Below are 20400 nucleotides of genomic sequence, written 5' to 3' on the forward strand. Positions count from 1 at the left end.
GATGATAATTAAAACTTGAATATGGCTTTGCATCATACATCAATGTAGTTTTAATTGATTTTTATTTAAATTAATGTACAAACTAATTATGTAAAAATTTAAACATCATCATTAATACGCATTACTATGGTTATTTTTGTTTTTCTTGATGTATTTGTGTTTTGGGTATTTGCGTTTTAGTGCTACTTTCACACATTGCATGAACTCTATTCTGGTTATGATGCCGTGTTTGCTTGATCATCTCCTTATTGTGTTCATCGTCTTCTACTCATCGTGTTAATTCTAAATTTATGCAAAACGATTGCATATAATTTTGTTACTCCTGCGCTGCTTCTGATCTGTTTTTCGGTCACTACAAATTAATTTTTATTTTAGGCTTCTTTTTACTTCCTCATATTATTGTTGTTGTTTCCTTTGCTCATGTTTGTGTGTGGGAGTTTTCTCTGAGAGGTGTGTGTGTGTTTTGTGTTTGCTCAAATATTCATTCATACTCGATATTTCTACAATTACTCATTTAAAAAATTCCAAACAAACATTATTATTTTATATTAGTACAATAAAGTTTGCATCTTTCGTATCGGTTTGTTGCCTTTAGTATGACGTTTTACAACTATATAATGGATATAAAGGGGATAAAGGGCGGGAGTTTGGGAACTGGTTTCTTATTTATGCTGGTATGTCGAGGACAATGCGCAAAAATATGTTAATCATATTAATGTATGTAATTGCGCACGTATAACCATTTACTCATTCACCATTTAACGCAACTATATCTGTATAGAAGTATGTGTATGCATGTGTGTGTGGGGTCGTGTGTGTGTGGGTGTATTTATATATATAACGTACTTATATGCATTCAATCAAACAAACATTTATACTTTCTCGCTCGAGAAACACTCATACATCACCATCCTGTCCTCATATCATCATCATCATTCTCAAGCATCAACTAAAACATTCTAGCTCTGGGACATCGACATCGACATCTATTCGTCCTGCATATCCTCTGGCAACTCGTGCGGATTCAGCATGCCTGGAATATTACGCTGCATTTGATGTTTGTTGGACTGCTCCTCGGCCAGAGCCGCTTCGCGCTCCTCCAGATACAGATCGGAATCGTCCTCGCCGGTGGCCTCCTATAAGTTAAACAACATGATAATATAGTATCATATATAATGCAGAATATATCCCAGTTATACTCACGCGAATCTGTATGAGGAAATCTCTCAAATGCTCCTTAAATGCTTGCACATTCTCGTCCAAATTGAAAAGGCCAGTGACAAAGACTTTGATCTGATTATCGGACAGATGGTTGAATGCCGATTTCAGCAGTGACGCCACATACTCCTGTATGAATATCATATTATCTGGTATCGGACCCAGGTCTACCGTAATCTTCCTGTTCTCCACCAGTGAGAACATGTACGCCAGGATGATGGCATGATTGGGCAGACCTGCCGTGTGGGAGGTGTCGGTCACCACTGAGAATATCTGCATCAGAATATCCGTGAAGTAGGTCTGGTAGAAGCTCTGCGCCGCAACTGGATGCTGGTCCAAGTTTTGAAGCATCTGTAATGGAAGATCATATTGTTATTAAAAATGGAGATCAGTACGGCTTATCAACCAAAGGAATATATTGTTATAGAGATCTTCACCTTGAACAGGATATTCAGTCCCATGTCGGCCACATTGCGCATGGTGTGCTTGAATGCCCACACCACCGAGTCAAAGACCAGTTTGAACTGAGCCGGCGGTATGTTGAGGAACGCCTTGAAGCAGTGCGCATTGACCGCCTGCAGCAGCTCGTAGAAGCTTAGCCGGTGCTGGGGGAAGTCCTCAAAGTTCTTGTTGATCATGTCCAGCGTGCACTCAAAGACGGCGTCAAATATTTTTGGTACTTCATTGGTGATATGCTGGCGCAATTTATGCACAATGGTTGCCATAGCACTTAGAACCTTGGGCTCACGTGCCGATGGAACTTTGCAGCGCTAAAAAATAAGAGTTATCTTAGTATCACACTATAATAATAAATTGATATACTAGGATTGTTTATTGTTAGTTTCTTTTTTGGGATTGGAAGTTACTTTAGAGACCTTACCTGATAATCTAGCAATATAGCGTCCAGCAAAGGCGGTATGAAATTGTCCATCACCAACTGATTGTCGTTGGAGCGCGACACCCATTCGGATATTAAGTTGAGCGTCTCCTTCTTGACCACATGCATGGTCTTGATCAGGGGCTGATTGTTCACATTGACGCCGTTCACCTCGATGGCCTGGATGATGTTCTCCGACGTTATCTTGTACACATTCAACATGTCCAGATATATGCGGCCCAGTTGTATGACGTACGCGTGTCCCAGGGCCTTGCAGGCGGCCACATTCGTCTTTAGAATGCTGCCCAGCTGCTTCACAGCGGTCATGTTCTTCAGGAAGTCAACGTTCTTCGAGGCCCGGGATATGATGTCATCCCACACCTGGTTTGGCAGTTGCATGTACCGCTCAATAAGCATGTCCTGCTGCACCTGATCCACTTGGGCGGAGATCATGTAGCCGACAGCTTCGTAGAACGTATGAACCTATAAATTTATGCAAGGAGTTATTAGAATAAAACTATTTGAAGTTTGAAGTACAAATATAAATCAACTTTCAACTTAGAAACTTATAATAACTTAACTAATAACTATAGAAACACACCTGCTGCGGCTGCAGATCACAAATAATGCTACTCATTGTTGTGAGAATCTCGTCAATAAAGGTGCATGCCTCATTCGGCTGGATGGTGACAAAGTAGCGGCGACACTTGATGGCAATCTTGATGAACGTGTCGCATGCCATGTCCTGGACACCATCGTGCGTTTCGTGCATAAATTCGAAGAGTTTGTTTACCACCGTCTTGAGGAATTTCCAGTGGGCGCGCAGAAAGCGCGGATACTGTCCCACCACGTACATGATATTGGAGGCAATGATGGCCTTGTTGTCCTTGCCTTTCTTCTGCTCGCACAGACCTAACAGATCCTTGATGACGGTGACCAGGAATCGTTTCTCGTCCTCTTCACAGAAAGCACCTAAAGGAGGGGATTCATATTTATGGATATTAGTAAACTAAAGAAGATATAGGTTTTAAATCATGTTTGATCCGATGATTAAACCTCAGTTTACAAAGACTGGAAACAAAAAAACCCAGCTCACCGGATATGGAACCAATGGCCCAGCACAGTGTGTTCAGGTTCTTCCAAGAGAATTCCGATCCGTTCACCTGATTAAGCAGCTTTAGCGTCATGATGCGGTCCGTGTCCACAGAGTCCAAATGGGTGAGAAAGACCAGCGTTTCGCGCATGTTCTTGTACAGATTGATCGAGTTGGTGTCCTTCATGAACTCGCGCACCACCTCCCCGTTCTCGTTCTCCACCACCAGCACCTCCTCCGGCTTGGCCATGCGCGAGATCATAATGAATCGCACCTTGGACAAGATGGGGGCGTAGAAGCGTCGCCGGGGATAGACCTGTTGCCTCTTCGAGGACTCCAGGGTGGGGTGAAAGAACTCCGAGTTGTAAAGGTCCTCCACCAGGCTATTCCAGTATTCCAGGCAGATTTTGAACACCTCCACATCCTCCACCTCGCTGATCATTACCAGATACATGAGCGCCTGGTTCAGGTAGTCCACATACTTGGCATCCTCCACCAGTTTGCCGTGCTCCTTGAGGAAGGTGCACAGGAACATGGCCAGGTTGAGGACCAGCTCCTGCTCCGTATCGGTGCCGTGCTTGAAGATGTGATTCATGTTCATGTTCTGGCCTACGATCTGGTCCAGCTGCACCATCGTGTCCTTGAAGAGCGTGGCGAAGTTCTCATCGTAGTTGGTCGCCGTCAGGCCGGCGATCTCGGACAGGCACTTCAGGGTCACATTCCGGAACATGGGCACGCTGAGGAACTTGAATATCAGCGTCTCGATCTGCTGCGTTTCGAAGATGTAGCCCAACGGAATCCAGTTGAGGAACCGGAGCAGAGTCTCCAGTGTGACGTGGATCAGGGCGGCGTTCATCGAGTTCTCCAGCACAAAGGAGCAGAGCGTGAAGATCTGCGAGAACTCCGAGCACATGGTGTCCTTCAGATGTTTGGCCTTGGTCTGCGTGATCTGGCCCTGGGAGAAATCGAACACCTCTTCGCTGAGGTTCTTCAGGATGACCATGTTGTTCATGCACAGGCTCTCGTTCGTCTTGGACGCACCGACAATGTCACTGATGAACGTCTCCCAGTTGCGCGGCCATTCGCGCTTCAAGATGTGCACCAATATCATGTTCAGCTTGTTCAGATACACCTTGTTCTGCTCCATGACATTGGGATCCGAAGAGGTCTTGATGATCAGACTGACCACATACTTCTTGATGCCCTCGCATTGGTTGCGCGGCAGGACCTTCCAGCGTGTCTTGATCACCTCCTCGAGGATCTGCAGAGCGTAGAACTTTGTCCGCTGGTTCTGTGAGTACTCCAAAATGCTGTCCACCCGCGTCCACGCCTCTGGATGTTCTTTCAGCGTGGTCAGTATGCTCTGGGCGAGACGCAGCTGCTCACCCTGCGCTGTGTACACCGTCTCGACGATCTTGTCCAGCAGATTGATGTCCAGCTTCTGCGTGAAGTCGAGCATCTTGCTCGCTTCATCCGATGTCAGCACAGTCGCCATGTGGTAGAAGAAGCGGCGTTCGCGTCTGCGTCGCTCGGCAGTTGTTTCCGCGTTAATTTTGATAGCTTCTTGGCTTCCTCCGCCGCCGGATGAGCTGGAAATTCACGTATTCTCTTCGGATTTCTTATATTTTCGTCTTGTTGTTTTTTCTTCTCCCCTTTTCTTCCTCTTCTTCTTCTTTTGTTGTTGTTGTAGTGACGGAGGTGTGCGGCGGCTTGTGCTTCTTCTTCTTCTCTTCTGCTGCTGCTTGTGTGATGACGGTGAGGAGCGGCGACTCTCGATCTGGATCGGATCGGGATCTGGATCTGGTGCCGGGACTGGACCTGGAGCTGCGAAATAGATCGTTGCATCGGTTATAACATATTGCGTACTTCTCCGCCTTGCGGGCAGGCAACCATATTTATTTTTTGTTTTTCGTTTCATTTCATTTTTTGGAACACACTTACAAATACAAGCGCACGCTTACTGCCTGCGCGCGCTTACACTTTTTCGCACACGCACACATACAGTCAAGCGCTCGGCACAGCACACACACACAAACAGGCACTGGCGAACGCATCGCCGCCGCAAATGCGACGACTTACTGCGGAGGCATTTTGCAGTTTTTCGGGCTTTCCACACACGCCAGCGGGAACGCGGTGCGTAATTAGCAATCACAACTATGCAATTCACTTATCCAGCTTACCTTTTTCCGATTCCAGAAAAGAGCAGCGTGTGAAAACGACGACGACGGACAATGCGAAATGCAATTTGTGTAAATGTGGCCGTACTGCGGTGTCGTTGGATTGGTGAAAACATAGGCTGCAGCCCTGGGACGCAGATCTGCAAGTAAATATATCGATAGCTGCGTGGTGCTATCGGTAAGTTAATCTATATGGTCAACTTTGTTATATTCTTTAAAGCCTGCTAGCCAGTAAAATACACTTTAAAATAAAATAAAATAAAATACATATAATAACAGGTTTTTGTTTTTGCCTCGAGATAAATCGCTGACGATAGGCAAAAATATAAATAACCCTTTTAATTGAAACTTATAATTTATAAATATTAAAACATGTATTCTGGAGCTTCTCAAATTGCAATTCCAGATACCAGGAATTTTAAAATTTGTATTTCTAGTAAAACGTAACTTTAGTATGTTTTATACGCCGATCGGTATATTTCACAGATCGATTAGCGGTTGATTTCGAGAGAGTTGTTGATTTGCGATACTCTCTAAGCAAGTAATCGATTTATTCGATACCAAGCTCATACGTTGCAAGTTTGGAAAAGAAGAAGAACTTGCAATGTCTATTTATTTGTTATGTTTGACAACAAATGGCGGTTTGCCGGTGTTTACACGCAAAAAGGGAGAGTGCGAAAATGTAAGAGCTTTAGTTAGTGCTTTAGTCGGTCCAGTGATCAACATTTCTGCACTTTTAGCTGCCCTTCTCCACAGTGGCCTCCCTGAACGGCTTTCACATGTTCTTCAAATCGCTGGGCATTCAACTGGAGGCCACGACGACCAGCAAACAGCAGCCCAGCCAGAACCTGGCTCCCGCGGATGCGGAGGAGTGGACGTACATTTGGCGGGACAGCGACGCCATCACCCTGATCGTCTGCGGCTGCGGCGTGGGATCGGAGCAGCTGCTCCAGACGCTGGCCGATCTGGTCTTCGGGGCCATTGGCATGTTTATCACCCGTGCCGCGGAAATGGCGCATGCCACGCTGCTAGAGCGGCTAAAGAAGGACGCCAAGAAGTATGTGCCCATTGTGGACGCCATTCTGGAGGCGGCATGCGCGGGCACACAGCTCCTGGGCTACACGGACTGTCTGCTGGCGGCGGAGAACGCCCAATTACTGCAGTGCCTCAACGAATTCAGCGGCCACTGCGGATCGCTCTTCTGCTGCCTGGTGGTGGGTCATCGCATCGCCGTGGCCACTGAGGGCTGGTGGGATCTGGCCACTCGCGACCGGGAACTGCTGCTATTCCTTCTAAACTCATCAAGCACGCTCCAACACGATGTGCCCGTCTATCTGCCCGTGAAGAGTCCCCACATAGCCTATCGATTCGTCAGCATTCCTGTGGCCTCCAACAGTGCTTTGTGTGTGCTGTGCGGCGCTGAGAATGCCTCGTTCCGAGAGCTGCATGCCCATGCCATGAGTGCCTATCGGAATGAGAGCAACATCCTGGCGGCCGCCGAGCGCTGTGTGCCGCGCAGCCTGCCAGAGCACCTGGACATCGATGGCAATGTGTTGGCCATCATTCTGATCAACAGACACTCGCGGAAAAGCCTGTTTACCAGGAATCTGAACCAGTCGGCCAGTGTCAAGCGCATCATTGTGGGCGACCTGCAGCGCCTGGACATACTTAAAAAGTTCTTCGATCAGACCATGGATGCAGTGCATCAGTTTGAAGCGGAGTCTTCGAGCAACAAAGCACTTTTGGTGGACCAATATAGCTGCTCGGACTATCACAAGTGCTATGCCCACACGGATGAGCTGGGAAATGTCCTGTTTCTGCTGTTCGTGGCAGCTGTGCCCTCGCACGCTATGAGGTCTGTTAGAATTAATTGAGTTTAGGGAATCTCAGCTGAAAACGACTTATATTTACAGATTTCTGGCTCAACGTATCCATGATAACATACTCCAGGAAAAGTCTGTATGCTGGTAAACCGTCCTTCCTTCCTGAATTCTATAAGACTGATATTTTTCTACCAATTTTAATTGGCATGAGGTAATTTTTTATGCTGTAAGCTAGTAAGCTAGTATTAACTAAAAACCATTGGGTACTAAACATAAAATTAAACTTATACATCAACGATACATATGTATGTTTATGCATATTACTGAAAAAAATTATACTGCAATGGCATTGATGACCGTCCTTATATACAAACACTATTTACTCGAATTCTTTTCCATTATTAAATGAAATCTTAGGCTAGAAAATGAAATGTCCAACTGTGTAATGTTGGTTCTTTTGAATAATAAGTTATATTATTAGCCCAGCGCACAATTAAATAAATGAATGACAATAAATGTTTTATTAATAATAACATAAAACATTAACAAATATTTCTCAATAAATACTTATTCTTTTCATATAAGGAAAAGAACCGAAAACCGTCTGCTGATTAGTGTTATATTTATCTAAATAATTACGCTTTTCAAAGTTTTGTTCGGACTCAAACTTATTAAATGATAAGCGGTTAACCAACTCCGACTTTCGATTTGCACAAAATGTTTACCGCTTTTAAAAAAATCTTATCAGGCATTGCTACTTAACGATACAGATTCATTGAAGACAAAGGTTTATTTTCCATTAGATCGCTTATGAATGGCATATTTATAAAGTGTATTTATGGGCTTTCTTCGTAAGTAGATTTCGACCTGTTGCACGTCGTTTGCGTTTGCCGACGATGGTGCCCAGTCCAGAAACAGTGCCCAACTGGAGGAGCAGCGGATTGCTGACTAGTGCGGCGGCGATTCCCAGAACTGCAGCACTGGCCAGGGGGATTAGAAAGCTCTTGGCCAGCAGGGCTTTGGATGAAACATCACCGTGACCGGGACCCTTGTGCGCGGCTACCTCGTGGGGATGGGGATCCAGTGGGTACGGATACACGTACTCCGGCGGGGAGTAGTGACCGTGGCCAACACCGTGACCCGGACGCGATCCATACACGTCGAACGGAATACCCGCCTCGACACTGGAGCTTCCAAAATAGCCGCCACTTGCTGCTCCACCTCCTCCTGCTCCACCCAATCCAGCGCTGCTATGGTGGTACTCGTAGGGATACGGATGGGAATTACTTTCAAAACTTCCAACGGTCGGTGCATGTGATACTCCTCCTGCGGCTCCATAAGGACCTGTATTTGGGTAAAATATCAACTTTTGTGTAGTTTCGAAAATAATGTATTTTGAAATTAAAGAATCGAATGGATTTTGGATAGAAATGTAACTGAATTATGTTGCTCTTCTCATATTGAAGATCTTAAAAGTTATGCATAATTTTATCATAGTTATATCATACCAGTTATAGTACCATAGTAAAGTATAGTATTATACTCCAGTGTTCTGTTTATATCATATAAGACTTGCTTATCTTTAAATACTCACCCACACTGATCCTGTCCTGCAGATTTGACCCTCCAGCTCGCCACTTATTATAGGTTTCACTTAGACTTTCGCCCACACTTCCCAGCGAGGGACGAGTGCTGGAGCCACTCAAAGTATGTGATCCCGAGCCTGCTTCGGAGCCTGGACCCCGGTAGAACTCAGGCGGTGGCTCGAAGCCCTTGGAATGAGTGTTGGAACCACTTAAAGTATTCGATCCCGAACCGGATCCTGGACCTCGGTAGAATTCAGGAGGTGGTTCGTAACTCTTGGCGGTAGCCGAACCCGCCTGGTCAAGTTGACTTCCTCCCCGATCGCTGACCACTTTATCGCTGGCATTCTGGGCCACGGCTAGACTTGTCCAGAAGATAAGGCCAAATGCGATCCGAAGCTTCCGTTTGCAGGCGAACATGATGACTAAGCTCGCCGGCGCCATGTCATCGACTTTATAAAATAGTCTGAGGGATTTTGCAGGCGACTGGCGACAAATTGTGCCATCCAATTTGCGACTTAAAGTGTCCGCTTCGCTGCGCCCATTCAGTTGCGCCAGTCTCGTCGGGAATTTCACTTTCCTTGGCAGGTTTCGTCTAAGCGAGCACCTCTTTGGGATTCGGCAATGCTAGACTCAACCTAACATTAATTTCACTGAAAAGAAACCAGCATGAAGCCTACGTTAAAACTATAATAATATAAGTTCTTAAATGTAATCTAGATCCTTAAAAAAACCAATAAAAAATAAAACAAAGCTTTTTTTAAATTTAAAATTACCTTGATATACTATCATTTTAAAAAACTATTCAAAGTAAAAATGTTGTCTTTTAATTTGAAAACTATTTAGACCTTTAATCTTGAATAAAATGTGGATTTATTAACTGTAACAATTTCTGAAAAGACTATATCTTGACATTAACCAATTATTATAATTATAATAATATTTTAAACGTAACATACTTTTAACGAACTTGTTTTAAGTGTACTTGATGTTAGTAATAGTTAAGTGAAGAGTTCGCGATGACAGTGGAAAACCCGAGAGAAACTTCTCATACCCCCCACGGCACTTATTCGAAATGATGAAAGATCGCAACGCAGCTAAGAATCGTTAAGAAATTATCACCGTTCCCGTTGGCTGCAACCGTCAAAACGGCAGCAACATTACGCGAAAAACATGACCAATTCATTAGATGTATGTCCAATTTGAAAGAGAGATGCAAAACGATCTAAAATGGCACGGCCTGATGTCTTGCGTTTCCGGCAGACGAAAAACGATTGCAAAAATAAATGTCTTTAAAAACGTGTCTCCTTATCAGCTTATTGGAATTGCGCTGATATTTCGCGGAATTTTGCAATCTCCACAAAAACAGTTAAATTAAATATGAAACATTGTGCACTTATCACGACATGTCACAAAATCTAAGATAATCATGCTTACGTCGCTTCCAATACTTATTCCTCACACTTACACTGCATCAAAATTATCTTAAGCCCAATATTATTGAATCTAATCGGACAGTGTGTCGCTCTACGACCTTGTTGTTAATACTGCAGAACGAGTAGAACTTATAGATATGAATGTAATTGACTAATAGTGCAAGTACTTGCACAAGGGTATTACCGGCACTAAGCTCAAGAATTCGCGTAACATCGGTGTCCATTGATCTGTGCATATGGTATCATTTGGTATCAATAACAATCCTCATTATATTATAACTTCAAAAGGATTGGAGTTTTAAGATCAGTCTAGTACAAATATAGTAAACACCTTTTATAGTTTTTATTTGGTTGTAGCAATACTTGGTTAATATAAAAACAGGCTTGAATCGAAGACTTTAAATTTAGCTAAACAAAAAAGGGTCGGCATTTGGTTAAAGGTTTAAGGGATTACAATGTAGATTCACTTGGATGATTTGAATGTTTTTCGACAGGAAGTTTTTGTTTCTGGGACTTTGAAGTAGAAGTTTTTTTATTTTTAACTGGAGGGGGGATTGATTCCGTGGGTAACCTTCTCGTAATACAGGGACACCGGTAGCCGTTGGCTGCAATTAGAGTAGACGCTTGCTTGCTGGTCCAAAATTTGCGGGTAGAGAATCTTGGAGGGGATTGTCTTGCGAGAAGACCGTGGCTTATTTGGAGTATCTTGCTGTTTTCAATAGAAATCCCCTCATTTGGCAAGGAAATGAGTCGAGAACTCTGTGGCGAAATTATATTCGAACTGTTTTTAGATCCGCGTGCTAATTCCGGTGATGGTGCAGGTGTTTTAGGATATTCGACGGGAAAATCATCATCGTATGGTGGTAAGGGCAGTTCAACTATCACATCTGTTGGCATATCATCAACACTCGAATCGGGTAGGATCACAGTTGACAACCGGACCGTTTGCGAAAAGCTAGCCTTTCGCTTGCTATCGAATGATAGATCATCCGAGATCCTTGGCGCCTCTGATATTGGATTGGGTTTCATATGATCCAGACTGCTCAACTGGGATATTATTTTTAGAATGATATTTATTGGATCTTTGGAGTCAGTATCACAGCCGCTTAAGGCTTCTGCTGGTTGGGATTTTTGGACTGCTTCTACGGCTGCTGAAACCATTGCACGACCCAAGGTTTCGCATATCATCTTTAGATCGCCTAGATCCGGTTGCTCATTGGGGTTGGTATTGGTGCCTTGATCCCTTCGATTAGGGGATTCTTTCATATGATCCTCCTTCTCTGGAGCCAATGACCTACCACAGCAAGGACACTTCGTTTCCATTCGTTCACCTCGCTGACTATTGAAACAACTGCTAGTAGCTGTAGGCGTTGGAATATAGATGGGTAACATCCTGTCCTCTGGCCGGAGAACGTAGCACACTGGTGGTGGTTGGTTAATGCGACTGGAGGAATACCTATGACCTGAGTAGCTAAACTGGTTTTGGGAAGGTTTCCGCTTGGGAGGAGCGCACATCTCTGGCCGAATTCTGGAATGCATTCGAGGAAGACCCTCCGCTGGAGATCTCATGTTTGGGGGAATGGCCACCGGTCGACGTGGTGGCTCCCTGGTCATTCTGGACCCAGGAAACAGAGGAATCGCTTGCACCGAAATGGGCATGGCCTGCATCTGGCCACTGGAGCTCGGCTGCTGGGACACCAGCTGGATCATAATGGTGTCCGGCTTACCAGCGACCCTTGACTCCATCACTTTGTTCTAATCACCAGGAATTTGGAAGCATTACTTCAGTAGGAAATGATATATGACAAATGTAAAACACCTACTGATATAAGATAAGTTAGTCTAGTCGAATCTTATAAAGAGAAATGTTTTAGGATTGAAGCAACGGTTGGGTTGTATTAGATAAGTAAGCATTATTATACTAATATTTGTAATCCTCTCGTTATAAATACCGTAAAACTTTTGACTCGGCTAAGTTTGTCAGTCGATAGAAAATGGGGTTCCCCCTCTAGATCTTAGCTAATATATTGATGATATATAAATCCAAACACAACCGTGGATTATAAACCAAACGGATGGTTTAGGATAGATCTTAATAGTAGGATTTTCTACTCCTTGTGTTCTGCAGACTGCATGACCTCTCCAAGAACCCAATCTTATTGAGGTATTGCGTCAACTGAACTTAGGGGCGCGAGCAATACGTTGAGATAAGGTCGGCTATACAAGGTGCGATTATTTTCAAAACGATTTTGTGTCGCTGCCAAAATAGAATTTTGCACAGGCTTCCCGGCCAGGAAGATAACTGTTATTATTGGAAGCCAGTATCAGTTGAGGTCTGGGGTATATAAGCTTGCGAATTCGAGTACTCAAAGCACATTCACGGAAGCAGTCACAGCCCAACGCAACCATGAAAGGAGGTAAGTTAGCTGCGAAGGTTCCGGCGAAGGGATCTCATTCTAAAGGACAACTCTACTCCGATCCGTAGCTCTCGTTTGCATTTGCCTTGCCCTCTTCATGGCGCTCTACGGCGCCGAATACGTCTGCAATCGCGATAGCAACAACGAGCCTGACTGCACCAACGCCAGCAACCTGTTAGTCCCTATCCGAAACTTCTATGATCCAACTCGGTACTGGAATTGCACATCCGTCTCCAATATGCCAGCTTCGGTTGGTAGATGCAATGGTACGGGATTTGACCCGACATTGATGAAATGCGTCAATTGGACCGAATGGAAATGGACTCCGTACTGCCCTTAATTTGATGACATGTCGTTAATAAAATAAAATTGCATGGCAAATTAAATAATCACTTGTATTTCTGGTATTAACTCAAATTAATTATCAGCAAAATTTTCCACTTCCCTAGATTAAAGAATTAAGAATATTTTGGTTACAGTTTTCAAAATACTTATTTCTAAGTAACTACATTTTAAAATGGCGAAGTTATGGAATTTATGCACAGTAATGGTAGCGAGAGGATACTGTATACGTACATATAAAAGGGAATTCTACGTCGATATGATTTCGAAATCAATTCTTACATTTTTAACTAAACATCTTTATTATAAAATTCATTTTTTATATACTTAGTACGCACTGCGTATTTTAAAAGCATAGAATATCCTTTAAAAGAGGGGAATACTATTTCTTTTGCATCCCCTTGCGGAGGATATAACGATTTTAGTCAGAAGTTTGCAACGCAGTGAAGGAAACTTTTCCTATCCCATAAAGTGTTCTTGATCAGCTTCACTAGACTAGTCGATCTAGCCATGTCCTACAGCATTTTTAAAAATCGATAGCTCTGTACACACAATGATCCCACGGAAACGTCCTGCAAGGGTATAGAAACTTCGTCTTGCCGAAGGTAGCTACCTTTCTGGTTTATGCTTAAAAATACCTCACTCAATAAAAACAGACCTTTTATCTGTTAAGATAATCCACTAAGTTCAAGTTTTTTTTATTCATTTATCACGGAATATATTTTAAAGAAAAAAATATATATATTATTTAGTCAACTTGCACCGGATTTAAAATTGGTAAAATGTCCCAAGCCATCTTATAAAAATCCGAATCCATTTAAGCAATAAATTTTTAAGCTTGGGTTTATACTTTGAATTTTTCCGGTGTCTCAATGGATTGTTATGGAATTGATTTTCTCTTTTAGGGTTCTACTTTTGTTTAGGTTTATTATCTCCTTGAGATAATTAATGTGCTCATTTCTTGGGATGTGTGGAACACCTAGTGCAATCCCCAATTCGAAAACTAAAGAAAATATATATATATTTTTTAAATTTATATAGGGGAGTGCAGACTATGCCGTATAGTGACAAGCAATTCATTTTTCAAATGTCACTTTTCCAAAAATTAATTTTTTTCCTGCGAACGTTAGATGATAAAATTCCAGCGGAGTTAAATACTGCAGCTCTTGGCGTAAACCAATATTTGTTTCCATTCTTCAAAGTTTTCATGTAAGGTGACGAACTGATGAACACTCACTTAAACCCTGTGCAGATATGAAAATTATTTAATTTTTCTTCATGAAAAGATGAAAATGTACAGTAATGAAATACAAATACCTTTTAGTCAAAATTATCTCACGAACCAATTACTCGAACTCTTAATGTTATTATTGTAAATACATTGTCGGCACTATAAAAAAACCAATTATAGTTATTTGGTTATTATAAGAGATTTGACGAGTTCGTCACCTCACCTACTCCGATATATTTTTTTGTTCTTTCAACCACTGTTATCTTGTACCTTTTTATAAAAGCCCAACGATATGTTTATTGATAAGTACAGTGCATCAAAAAAATCTGGGTTAAGAAATTCTTTTACATTATGCATTATATATATATTTAAACCTTTTATAAAAAAATATAACTGCTTTTTTCGGTCTATAAAATTGTCAATTGTTTTTTTATGTGTCCATCTCATGAATGTAACTTTATATAAGTAGAAAAATATATACGTTGCAATCATATTTGTAGAAAAAGTTATCCTGGCTTTTAAAAGGTTTCGTTTCGGCTTATTACCTCATTAAAAGCTGTGACAAATAGAGAATAAGCACCAGAGGCAGTTCATCAGAAAGATTGGGTCTCGCAGGTTGTACACCTTCATTATGTTCCAGTACGCCACTTATTTTCTGTACGTCCTTGTTTCTTGGGATGTGTGGACAGCCTTTGCTCAAGATCAGAACAATGCGCCCCATCATAGTGCAGTGTACAATGCGCAATCCGGACTTGATCAGATTGGTATACACCAGCAACAATGGTTCTCCTACAACTCCTTGAGACAAGCTCTAACTGATGAAAAAATAAACAAGCTAGAAATGCGATTGCTGGCGCTACTGAAACAGTTGGAATCTCAACTTCAGACATTACGAAACCTACAGGAACTCGAGAAGGAAAGAATAAAAGCCTCCAAGAGGATCATCAAGCCGTTCTTTGAAAAGATTGGCTCCAGGTACTTTTACATTGAGAAGCAAAACAAAGTGAATTGGTATTTGGCATTTGATAAGTGTCGTCGAATGGGCGGGCACCTGTTAAATGTCAAAAATGAGACGAATTTCGACGAAATATTCTCAAAAGTGCCCCCCGGTAATTACTGGATAGATTCTGCCAGCTTGGATAAGAAAGATGGCTACTTCATGTCTACACTAACCGGAAGAAGTGCCCGTTACCTAAAGTGGAAGGGTACAAGGAATACAAGTTTCGTCAACTGCGCTATGATAAAATCGAAAGAAATGTATCCGGTCAATTGTCAGAATGCCAATTTTTTCATATGTCAAGCCGAGCCATGGTATTAAAATCTGACATTATTAATTTAATTTTTAAAAGTTTACGTTTCTCATCAAGAATAAAATAATGTTATGTACAAGTAAGGGTTCCATTGGTTTTTAGTTACTTTAGTTTATATAAATAGTTAAAAATATTCGTCACGATATGCACGTGGTAATTGAATCTCAAAGGCTTTGAGAAGTTTTGTTCCGGTGTATTACCTCCTTAGAATGTGTGACAAAGGTAGTTAAGCCCAGAGGCAGTTTGGATCTCACAGGATGTACTCCCTTAGTATGTTCAAGTACGCAATTTATTTTTTATCCGTCGTCGTTTCTTGGGATCTGTGGAGAATATATGCAGCAGAACAGAACGAACCCCAAAACCAATCCGTACTTGATCAGATTGCTGTTAACCAACAAAGCTGGTTCACATACGACTTGCAAAGTCGAAATAAAACTCAGGAAAAAATTGTATTGTTGGGGAGACGCATAGAAACCCGATTGCTGGCGCTACAAATGGAGATGGAAGCTCAACTTCGATCGCTACGTAACATTGTGGAAACCCAGATTGAACAGAAAAAGAACTCCGATAAAATCAACAAGGAGGTCTTCCAGAAGAAAGGCACCAGGCACTTTTATATTGAGAAGGAAAACAAACTGAGTTGGTATTCTGCGGCGGACAAGTGTCGCCAACTGGGCGGTCACCTGGCGACCATCCGAAATGAGAGGGAGATAGATAGAGTCTTTTCGGGAGTCCAGCCAGGCTCCTACTGGGTGGACATCTACAGCCTGGGCGGAGATGAAGGACCGTATGTTTCTTCACTATCCGGGAAAGAAGTCAAGTACCTAAAGTGGGGTATTGACCTAACCAAATATAATAGTAATCACTGCGTGAATGTACGTGTATATGGAAGAGAAATGTACACGGCTAACTGTACCGAAAAATTGTTCTTCGTATGCCAAGCTAAATAATGGAAAAATCCGAACTTACTTGAGAACTATTTTAAACTTCTCAGCCTAACAGAATTTGTATAAAGCTGTAACCATGCGACTTTTACAATCGGTTTTTATTATACGCTCCGTAATAATACAACAAATTATCAAAATACACAGTTATTTAATTATTTTTAAAAGTAAAAAAGCAATTCTTAGCCTTGTAACTGGTGTGCACTGAGAATTGTTTCCAAAAGTGTAGACCCCATTGATCATTGAGACTCCCCAAGTGAAACTCGCCAAATTATCACAGTTCCTTAAATTTGTTGTGTTCACTTAAATTTGGTGTAAGTTCATTGAGTTGCCAGGGACATGGTTAAGAAGTCAGGAGCGGACTTGGACCTACCGGTGGCCAGTTGGCATCGAGGACTTTCGATCCCTCAGATGCAGGCTGCTGATGACCTGGGCGGTGCATTGGGATATAATATCGGTGGCATTCGGGACTGTCTGCTGCGGCTCGGAGTGCGTCCTTTGGTCAGAAACCGCCAGCTTCTTAGGATTGTGCAAATGAGTCGCGGCCAGAAACTGGCCTTCCTCTACTTTCTATTCCAGGAACACTACAATACCGGCGGATCATGCGGTAAATACACGGTTAATGGGCAACTCCTTCTATCGGCCGTCGCCTATCTTGATCTACCAGCCACTTTTCGAGCACTGGACAAAGTTCTTCCCCTTAACGAAAATCGTATTAGCAAATCGAATTCTCCACCGGACCCTCAAAAGGTTTGTAGTTGAATCAGCTGTTATGACTTAAGACTTTTAAATCTATATTCCAGCACAAAAATTAAAAAAATATATTTACTATATGACAGTATTATTTATATTCCTTGATTTTAATATCAAAACAAAACTTTTATTAGTATAATTTAAAAATTGTATTATCATAAAATAGATTAGTACTGAAAAATTATCCGGAAACATCAAAAAGATCTTGATTAATAAGTATGGCTTTTGAAAATTAAGTAAAACTTTTTGTTATCTCCAAGTCATCCTCTATTGGCTACTAAATATACCAAAATATTTTCTTTTTCAGAAGCGGTCTCGAAAGTCTTTCTGCCCAACGCCTAATCCTTCGATATTTGAGTCTGTCACCCCCAAAGATATAGAAGATAAGATGCCTTTGGATCTGCCGGCTACATTTCGAGAACTGGACAGAGTTCTTTCCTCACAGCTGTCACAGCAAAAAAGATCGCTCAATTCCGGAAAAAAAGTCAAGCCCTACTTTCAGAAGCAACCACGTCCCAAGTCCTTCCGCCGGTCCACCCATTATTCGTCGAATTCTCCACTTTATGAGGTGCAGATTCCCAACGAGGTGGGTGATCCGAGGGAGGATGACGATCGGTGGTTTGCCAATTTCCAGTTCCATCCGGTCCAGCGTACAGTGAAGGCGGTTATCAATCACGAGCTCTGTCATCTATTCGATCAAATAGACGAGGCGCCCAGCGATCCTGCTCAGGATCCAAGGGGTCTATGTGAATTCCACGAGGAAACTAGATCCCAGGAGCGACAGGCGTTCCTGCTCAAGCAGCGAAAACGTTACATGGAGATGATTGACTTGGAAGGCACTGAGAAGCGGGTGAGTCCTTTGTTAAAAAAATATTTTTAGTTCTGTAACCATATTAAGGGTAATTTCTTCACTTTAAATTCCAAGAAGAAACAATAAAGACAATGGTCTGTCAAAATTTAAAACAAAAATAGGTTCATTAAAAAATACTTCCATATAGATATGCTTTAAGTTAAATAAAAAGAAAGAAATATTTAGATTTTTTTCAATATCTAAAGAGGTGACTCATAAAAACCATACAAAACTACAGCCCAAGTAATAAATAAGTTACTTTGTTTGGGCGCCAATATTATGATTAGCAATCTTAATATTTCCTTTTTCCTCTTACAAAGCTCACTAGGGAGCGGATTATCAATCACCTACAGCGTGACGTGGATGAGTACCTTAAGAAGTTCGGTGACAAGGGCTGGAGTCCAGGGGTGCCTGCATTTCGGAAAAGCGACTGTGCCGCCTGCAACGAGCTGGTGCACGTGAGCTTGGAGACTCCTCCCCAGGTGCTCCTCCTGGAGGGTGAATGGGGACGTCTATACGACAGGAGTGGTCCGAAGATGCGGCTGTGTGCCGGTGAAGATGGAAACGAAAAGCTCCAAAAGAAGAAGATTTTAAAGATGAACCCCGAATATTTCTCGGCCCCCGGATTCCACAGACCCTACGTCTTTAACTACGCACGAGTATTCGAAGAAGGCAGTAAGCAATCTCTAACTACCAAAGATGCCATTGGAAATTCCTTGGTAAAATCAATCGCTGCTGATGATGATGATGTGGATTGCGAAAAAAAGGTACCCAGGACAGTTAGGAGCAGTCACATCAATGAAGCGGTCTCCCGATGCGTGCGGAAAATCTTCGAGAAGAGTCTGCTGACAGCACCGTGTGTGATGACCGTGAAGAATTCCAAGGAACGCCTCGTTTACGATCGCAAGCGGATCGATCCCGATGACGAAAAATTCATGGATCAGATGCTGAGCGACGCCTTTAAAATTTTGCGCCGCGATTCCAGTCTTGTGCTGGCCAGCTTTCCCGATGGTCACCAAATTCCGGAGCTGCGAGAGTGGATTAGGAAGAGATTTGGCAAACGATATGGGCCACAAACCGATGTGGAGGCTAATAGGCTCAGGGACAAGGTGCAGAACCTGTCGGAGATGGAAAAGGAACTGATTCCGCTGATGGCTAACATAGATCCCCGGCTGGTTCGACAAAATCCCGTCCCCTTTGCCCTGTACGATGAATTCATGGGGGCGGCCAACAAGCTCAAGAAATCCTTCCGGGAAGAAGTCTTCCAGATAATCCTCAAGCAAACCAGACTCTGCTGGCAGGCGCAGCACAATCTGCGAGCCTACAACAGTTCCGGACTCCGTCGCACTTTCTTCACATATCTGCCCAGCAGTTCCGCCAATAGAGAACCCACCTTCAGTATCTATTTGGCATACAAAAATGCCTAATCAGAAAGTACTTAGTCCTAAAGCATGCAAGTTATCTTGATCCTAAGTGTGATCTTATGATCTTTCTCTAAGGCCAACATAATCATTTTAATCTTAGCAGATAGAATGAATATCATTGATCTTAGATGGTATCATTAAATAGGATCAGGTTGATACTGAATAATGTATATACATTTTTACCGGTTAACCATAGATCTCAGTCAAAATTTAAGATTTTATTCATTGATAATTTTAAACCCTTTGACAAGAGAGCTTTTATGTAGACAATTAGTGCTCCCAAATTATGTTAATATATATATATTATGTATACATGTGTCTAATAACTTTTTTATCCAATGACAATATTTATTCAGGTGTGTACAGCAAGGTGTATTTAGAAACTACTTGTTGCTCATTATGAATTTCCAGTTTAAAACTGAGCCGAATAAATAAATATATATTGTGTTTATGGGTAACGCTTTTATCTAAGTGGCTTTTATTAATTGCATTTCGTCAAAATACGCTACCATTTATATAATAAATATAATAATGTATATAAGATCATGTAAGGAAAAGCATGCACCATCAAAAAAATTGTGGACGGCTGTGTCTTGTGCCTAGCCGCCCGTTTATGTGTTCCATCCTTGTCTAGGGGAGTGCTAACTTGCTCTCCTTCCAAACAACACGACGGCCTGAGCTGTTCGCCGCTATTTATACGCACGCTGTGCTGAAAAAGCACTTGGGAATTTTAAGGGCGAAGCGTTGTGAGAAAAAATTAAATACTTGGCTTTAACTTGATATTTTTAACATATTTTTAAGGCTTAATTTTTGTTAAAATTATTTTTAAGATTACATACGTATCATGTTCGCTTAACATTGACACTGAAATTAATGCGTTAGTTCATTTCCCGTTTTGGTTAGGGGACCTGCAACGTGACAT

The 20400-nt window shown here is 42.2% G+C and overlaps 8 protein-coding genes and 1 non-coding gene across 10 annotated transcripts; 5 read left to right on the top strand and 4 right to left on the bottom strand.

Annotated features, from left to right (window-relative positions):
• Positions 1-45: 45 nt before the first annotated feature.
• On the bottom strand, positions 46-5524 carry emb (exportin-1 emb). Its single transcript, XM_017085539.4, has 7 exons — positions 5369-5524; positions 3192-5012; positions 2697-3067; positions 2099-2578; positions 1656-1988; positions 1204-1569; positions 46-1136 (listed from the first exon to the last, which is right to left on the bottom strand). The coding sequence occupies exons 2-7, from the start codon at positions 4681-4683 to the stop codon at positions 987-989; spliced, it is 3192 nt and encodes a 1063-aa protein (XP_016941028.1). The 5' UTR covers positions 4684-5012; positions 5369-5524; the 3' UTR covers positions 46-986.
• On the top strand, positions 5468-13013 carry Peritrophin-15a. The gene is made up of 3 exons (XM_017076338.4): positions 5468-5471; positions 12597-12624; positions 12693-13013. Exons 2-3 carry the CDS (start codon positions 12615-12617, stop codon positions 12962-12964), a joined length of 282 nt encoding a protein of 93 aa, XP_016931827.3. The 5' UTR covers positions 5468-5471; positions 12597-12614; the 3' UTR covers positions 12965-13013.
• Positions 5895-10074, top strand: fy (fuzzy planar cell polarity protein-like protein). The gene is made up of 3 exons (XM_017090481.4): positions 5895-6047; positions 6106-7220; positions 7279-10074. The coding sequence occupies exons 1-3, from the start codon at positions 5970-5972 to the stop codon at positions 7334-7336; spliced, it is 1251 nt and encodes a 416-aa protein (XP_016945970.3). The 5' UTR covers positions 5895-5969; the 3' UTR covers positions 7337-10074.
• Positions 7964-9215, bottom strand: LOC108021667 (keratin, type II cytoskeletal 2 epidermal). Its single transcript, XM_017090482.4, has 2 exons — positions 8783-9215; positions 7964-8532 (listed from the first exon to the last, which is right to left on the bottom strand). The coding sequence occupies exons 1-2, from the start codon at positions 9213-9215 to the stop codon at positions 8012-8014; spliced, it is 954 nt and encodes a 317-aa protein (XP_016945971.3). The 3' UTR covers positions 7964-8011.
• LOC108009512 (uncharacterized) lies at positions 10535-12045 on the bottom strand. The gene has a single exon (XM_017073935.4). The coding sequence runs from the start codon at positions 11951-11953 to the stop codon at positions 10658-10660; it is 1296 nt and encodes a 431-aa protein (XP_016929424.3). The 5' UTR covers positions 11954-12045; the 3' UTR covers positions 10535-10657.
• Positions 13014-14771: 1758 nt separating the features above from the next.
• On the top strand, positions 14772-15590 carry LOC108009450 (accessory gland protein Acp29AB-like). The gene has a single exon (XM_017073814.4). It carries the CDS (start codon positions 14829-14831, stop codon positions 15513-15515), a length of 687 nt encoding a protein of 228 aa, XP_016929303.2. The 5' UTR covers positions 14772-14828; the 3' UTR covers positions 15516-15590.
• A 411-nt stretch (positions 15591-16001) lies between these two features.
• Positions 16002-16457, top strand: LOC108009445 (accessory gland protein Acp29AB-like). The gene has a single exon (XM_017073800.4). It carries the CDS (start codon positions 16002-16004, stop codon positions 16455-16457), a length of 456 nt encoding a protein of 151 aa, XP_016929289.2.
• Positions 16458-16669: 212 nt separating this feature from the next.
• Positions 16670-19894, top strand: LOC108007420 (uncharacterized). 2 transcript variants are annotated; one of them, XM_070999509.1, is made up of 3 exons: positions 16670-17201; positions 17515-18054; positions 18375-19894. In XM_070999509.1, exons 1-3 carry the CDS (start codon positions 16791-16793, stop codon positions 19479-19481), a joined length of 2058 nt encoding a protein of 685 aa, XP_070855610.1. In that variant the 5' UTR covers positions 16670-16790; the 3' UTR covers positions 19482-19894. The 2 variants fall into 2 exon arrangements, with proteins under 2 accessions (XP_070855610.1, XP_016926568.3); XM_017071079.4 differs by having other exon boundaries at positions 16671-17201; positions 17512-18054; positions 18375-19892.
• A 154-nt stretch (positions 19895-20048) lies between these two features.
• LOC118876857 (U6atac minor spliceosomal RNA) lies at positions 20049-20146 on the bottom strand. The gene has a single exon (XR_005013796.1). It is a non-coding gene; the product is annotated as a U6atac minor spliceosomal RNA (small nuclear RNA).
• Between the last annotated feature and the right edge of the window lie 254 nt (positions 20147-20400).

Source organism: Drosophila suzukii, chromosome 2L, assembly GCF_043229965.1.
Source record: "Drosophila suzukii chromosome 2L, CBGP_Dsuzu_IsoJpt1.0, whole genome shotgun sequence".
Classification (NCBI taxonomy): Eukaryota; Metazoa; Arthropoda; class Insecta; order Diptera; family Drosophilidae; genus Drosophila; species Drosophila suzukii.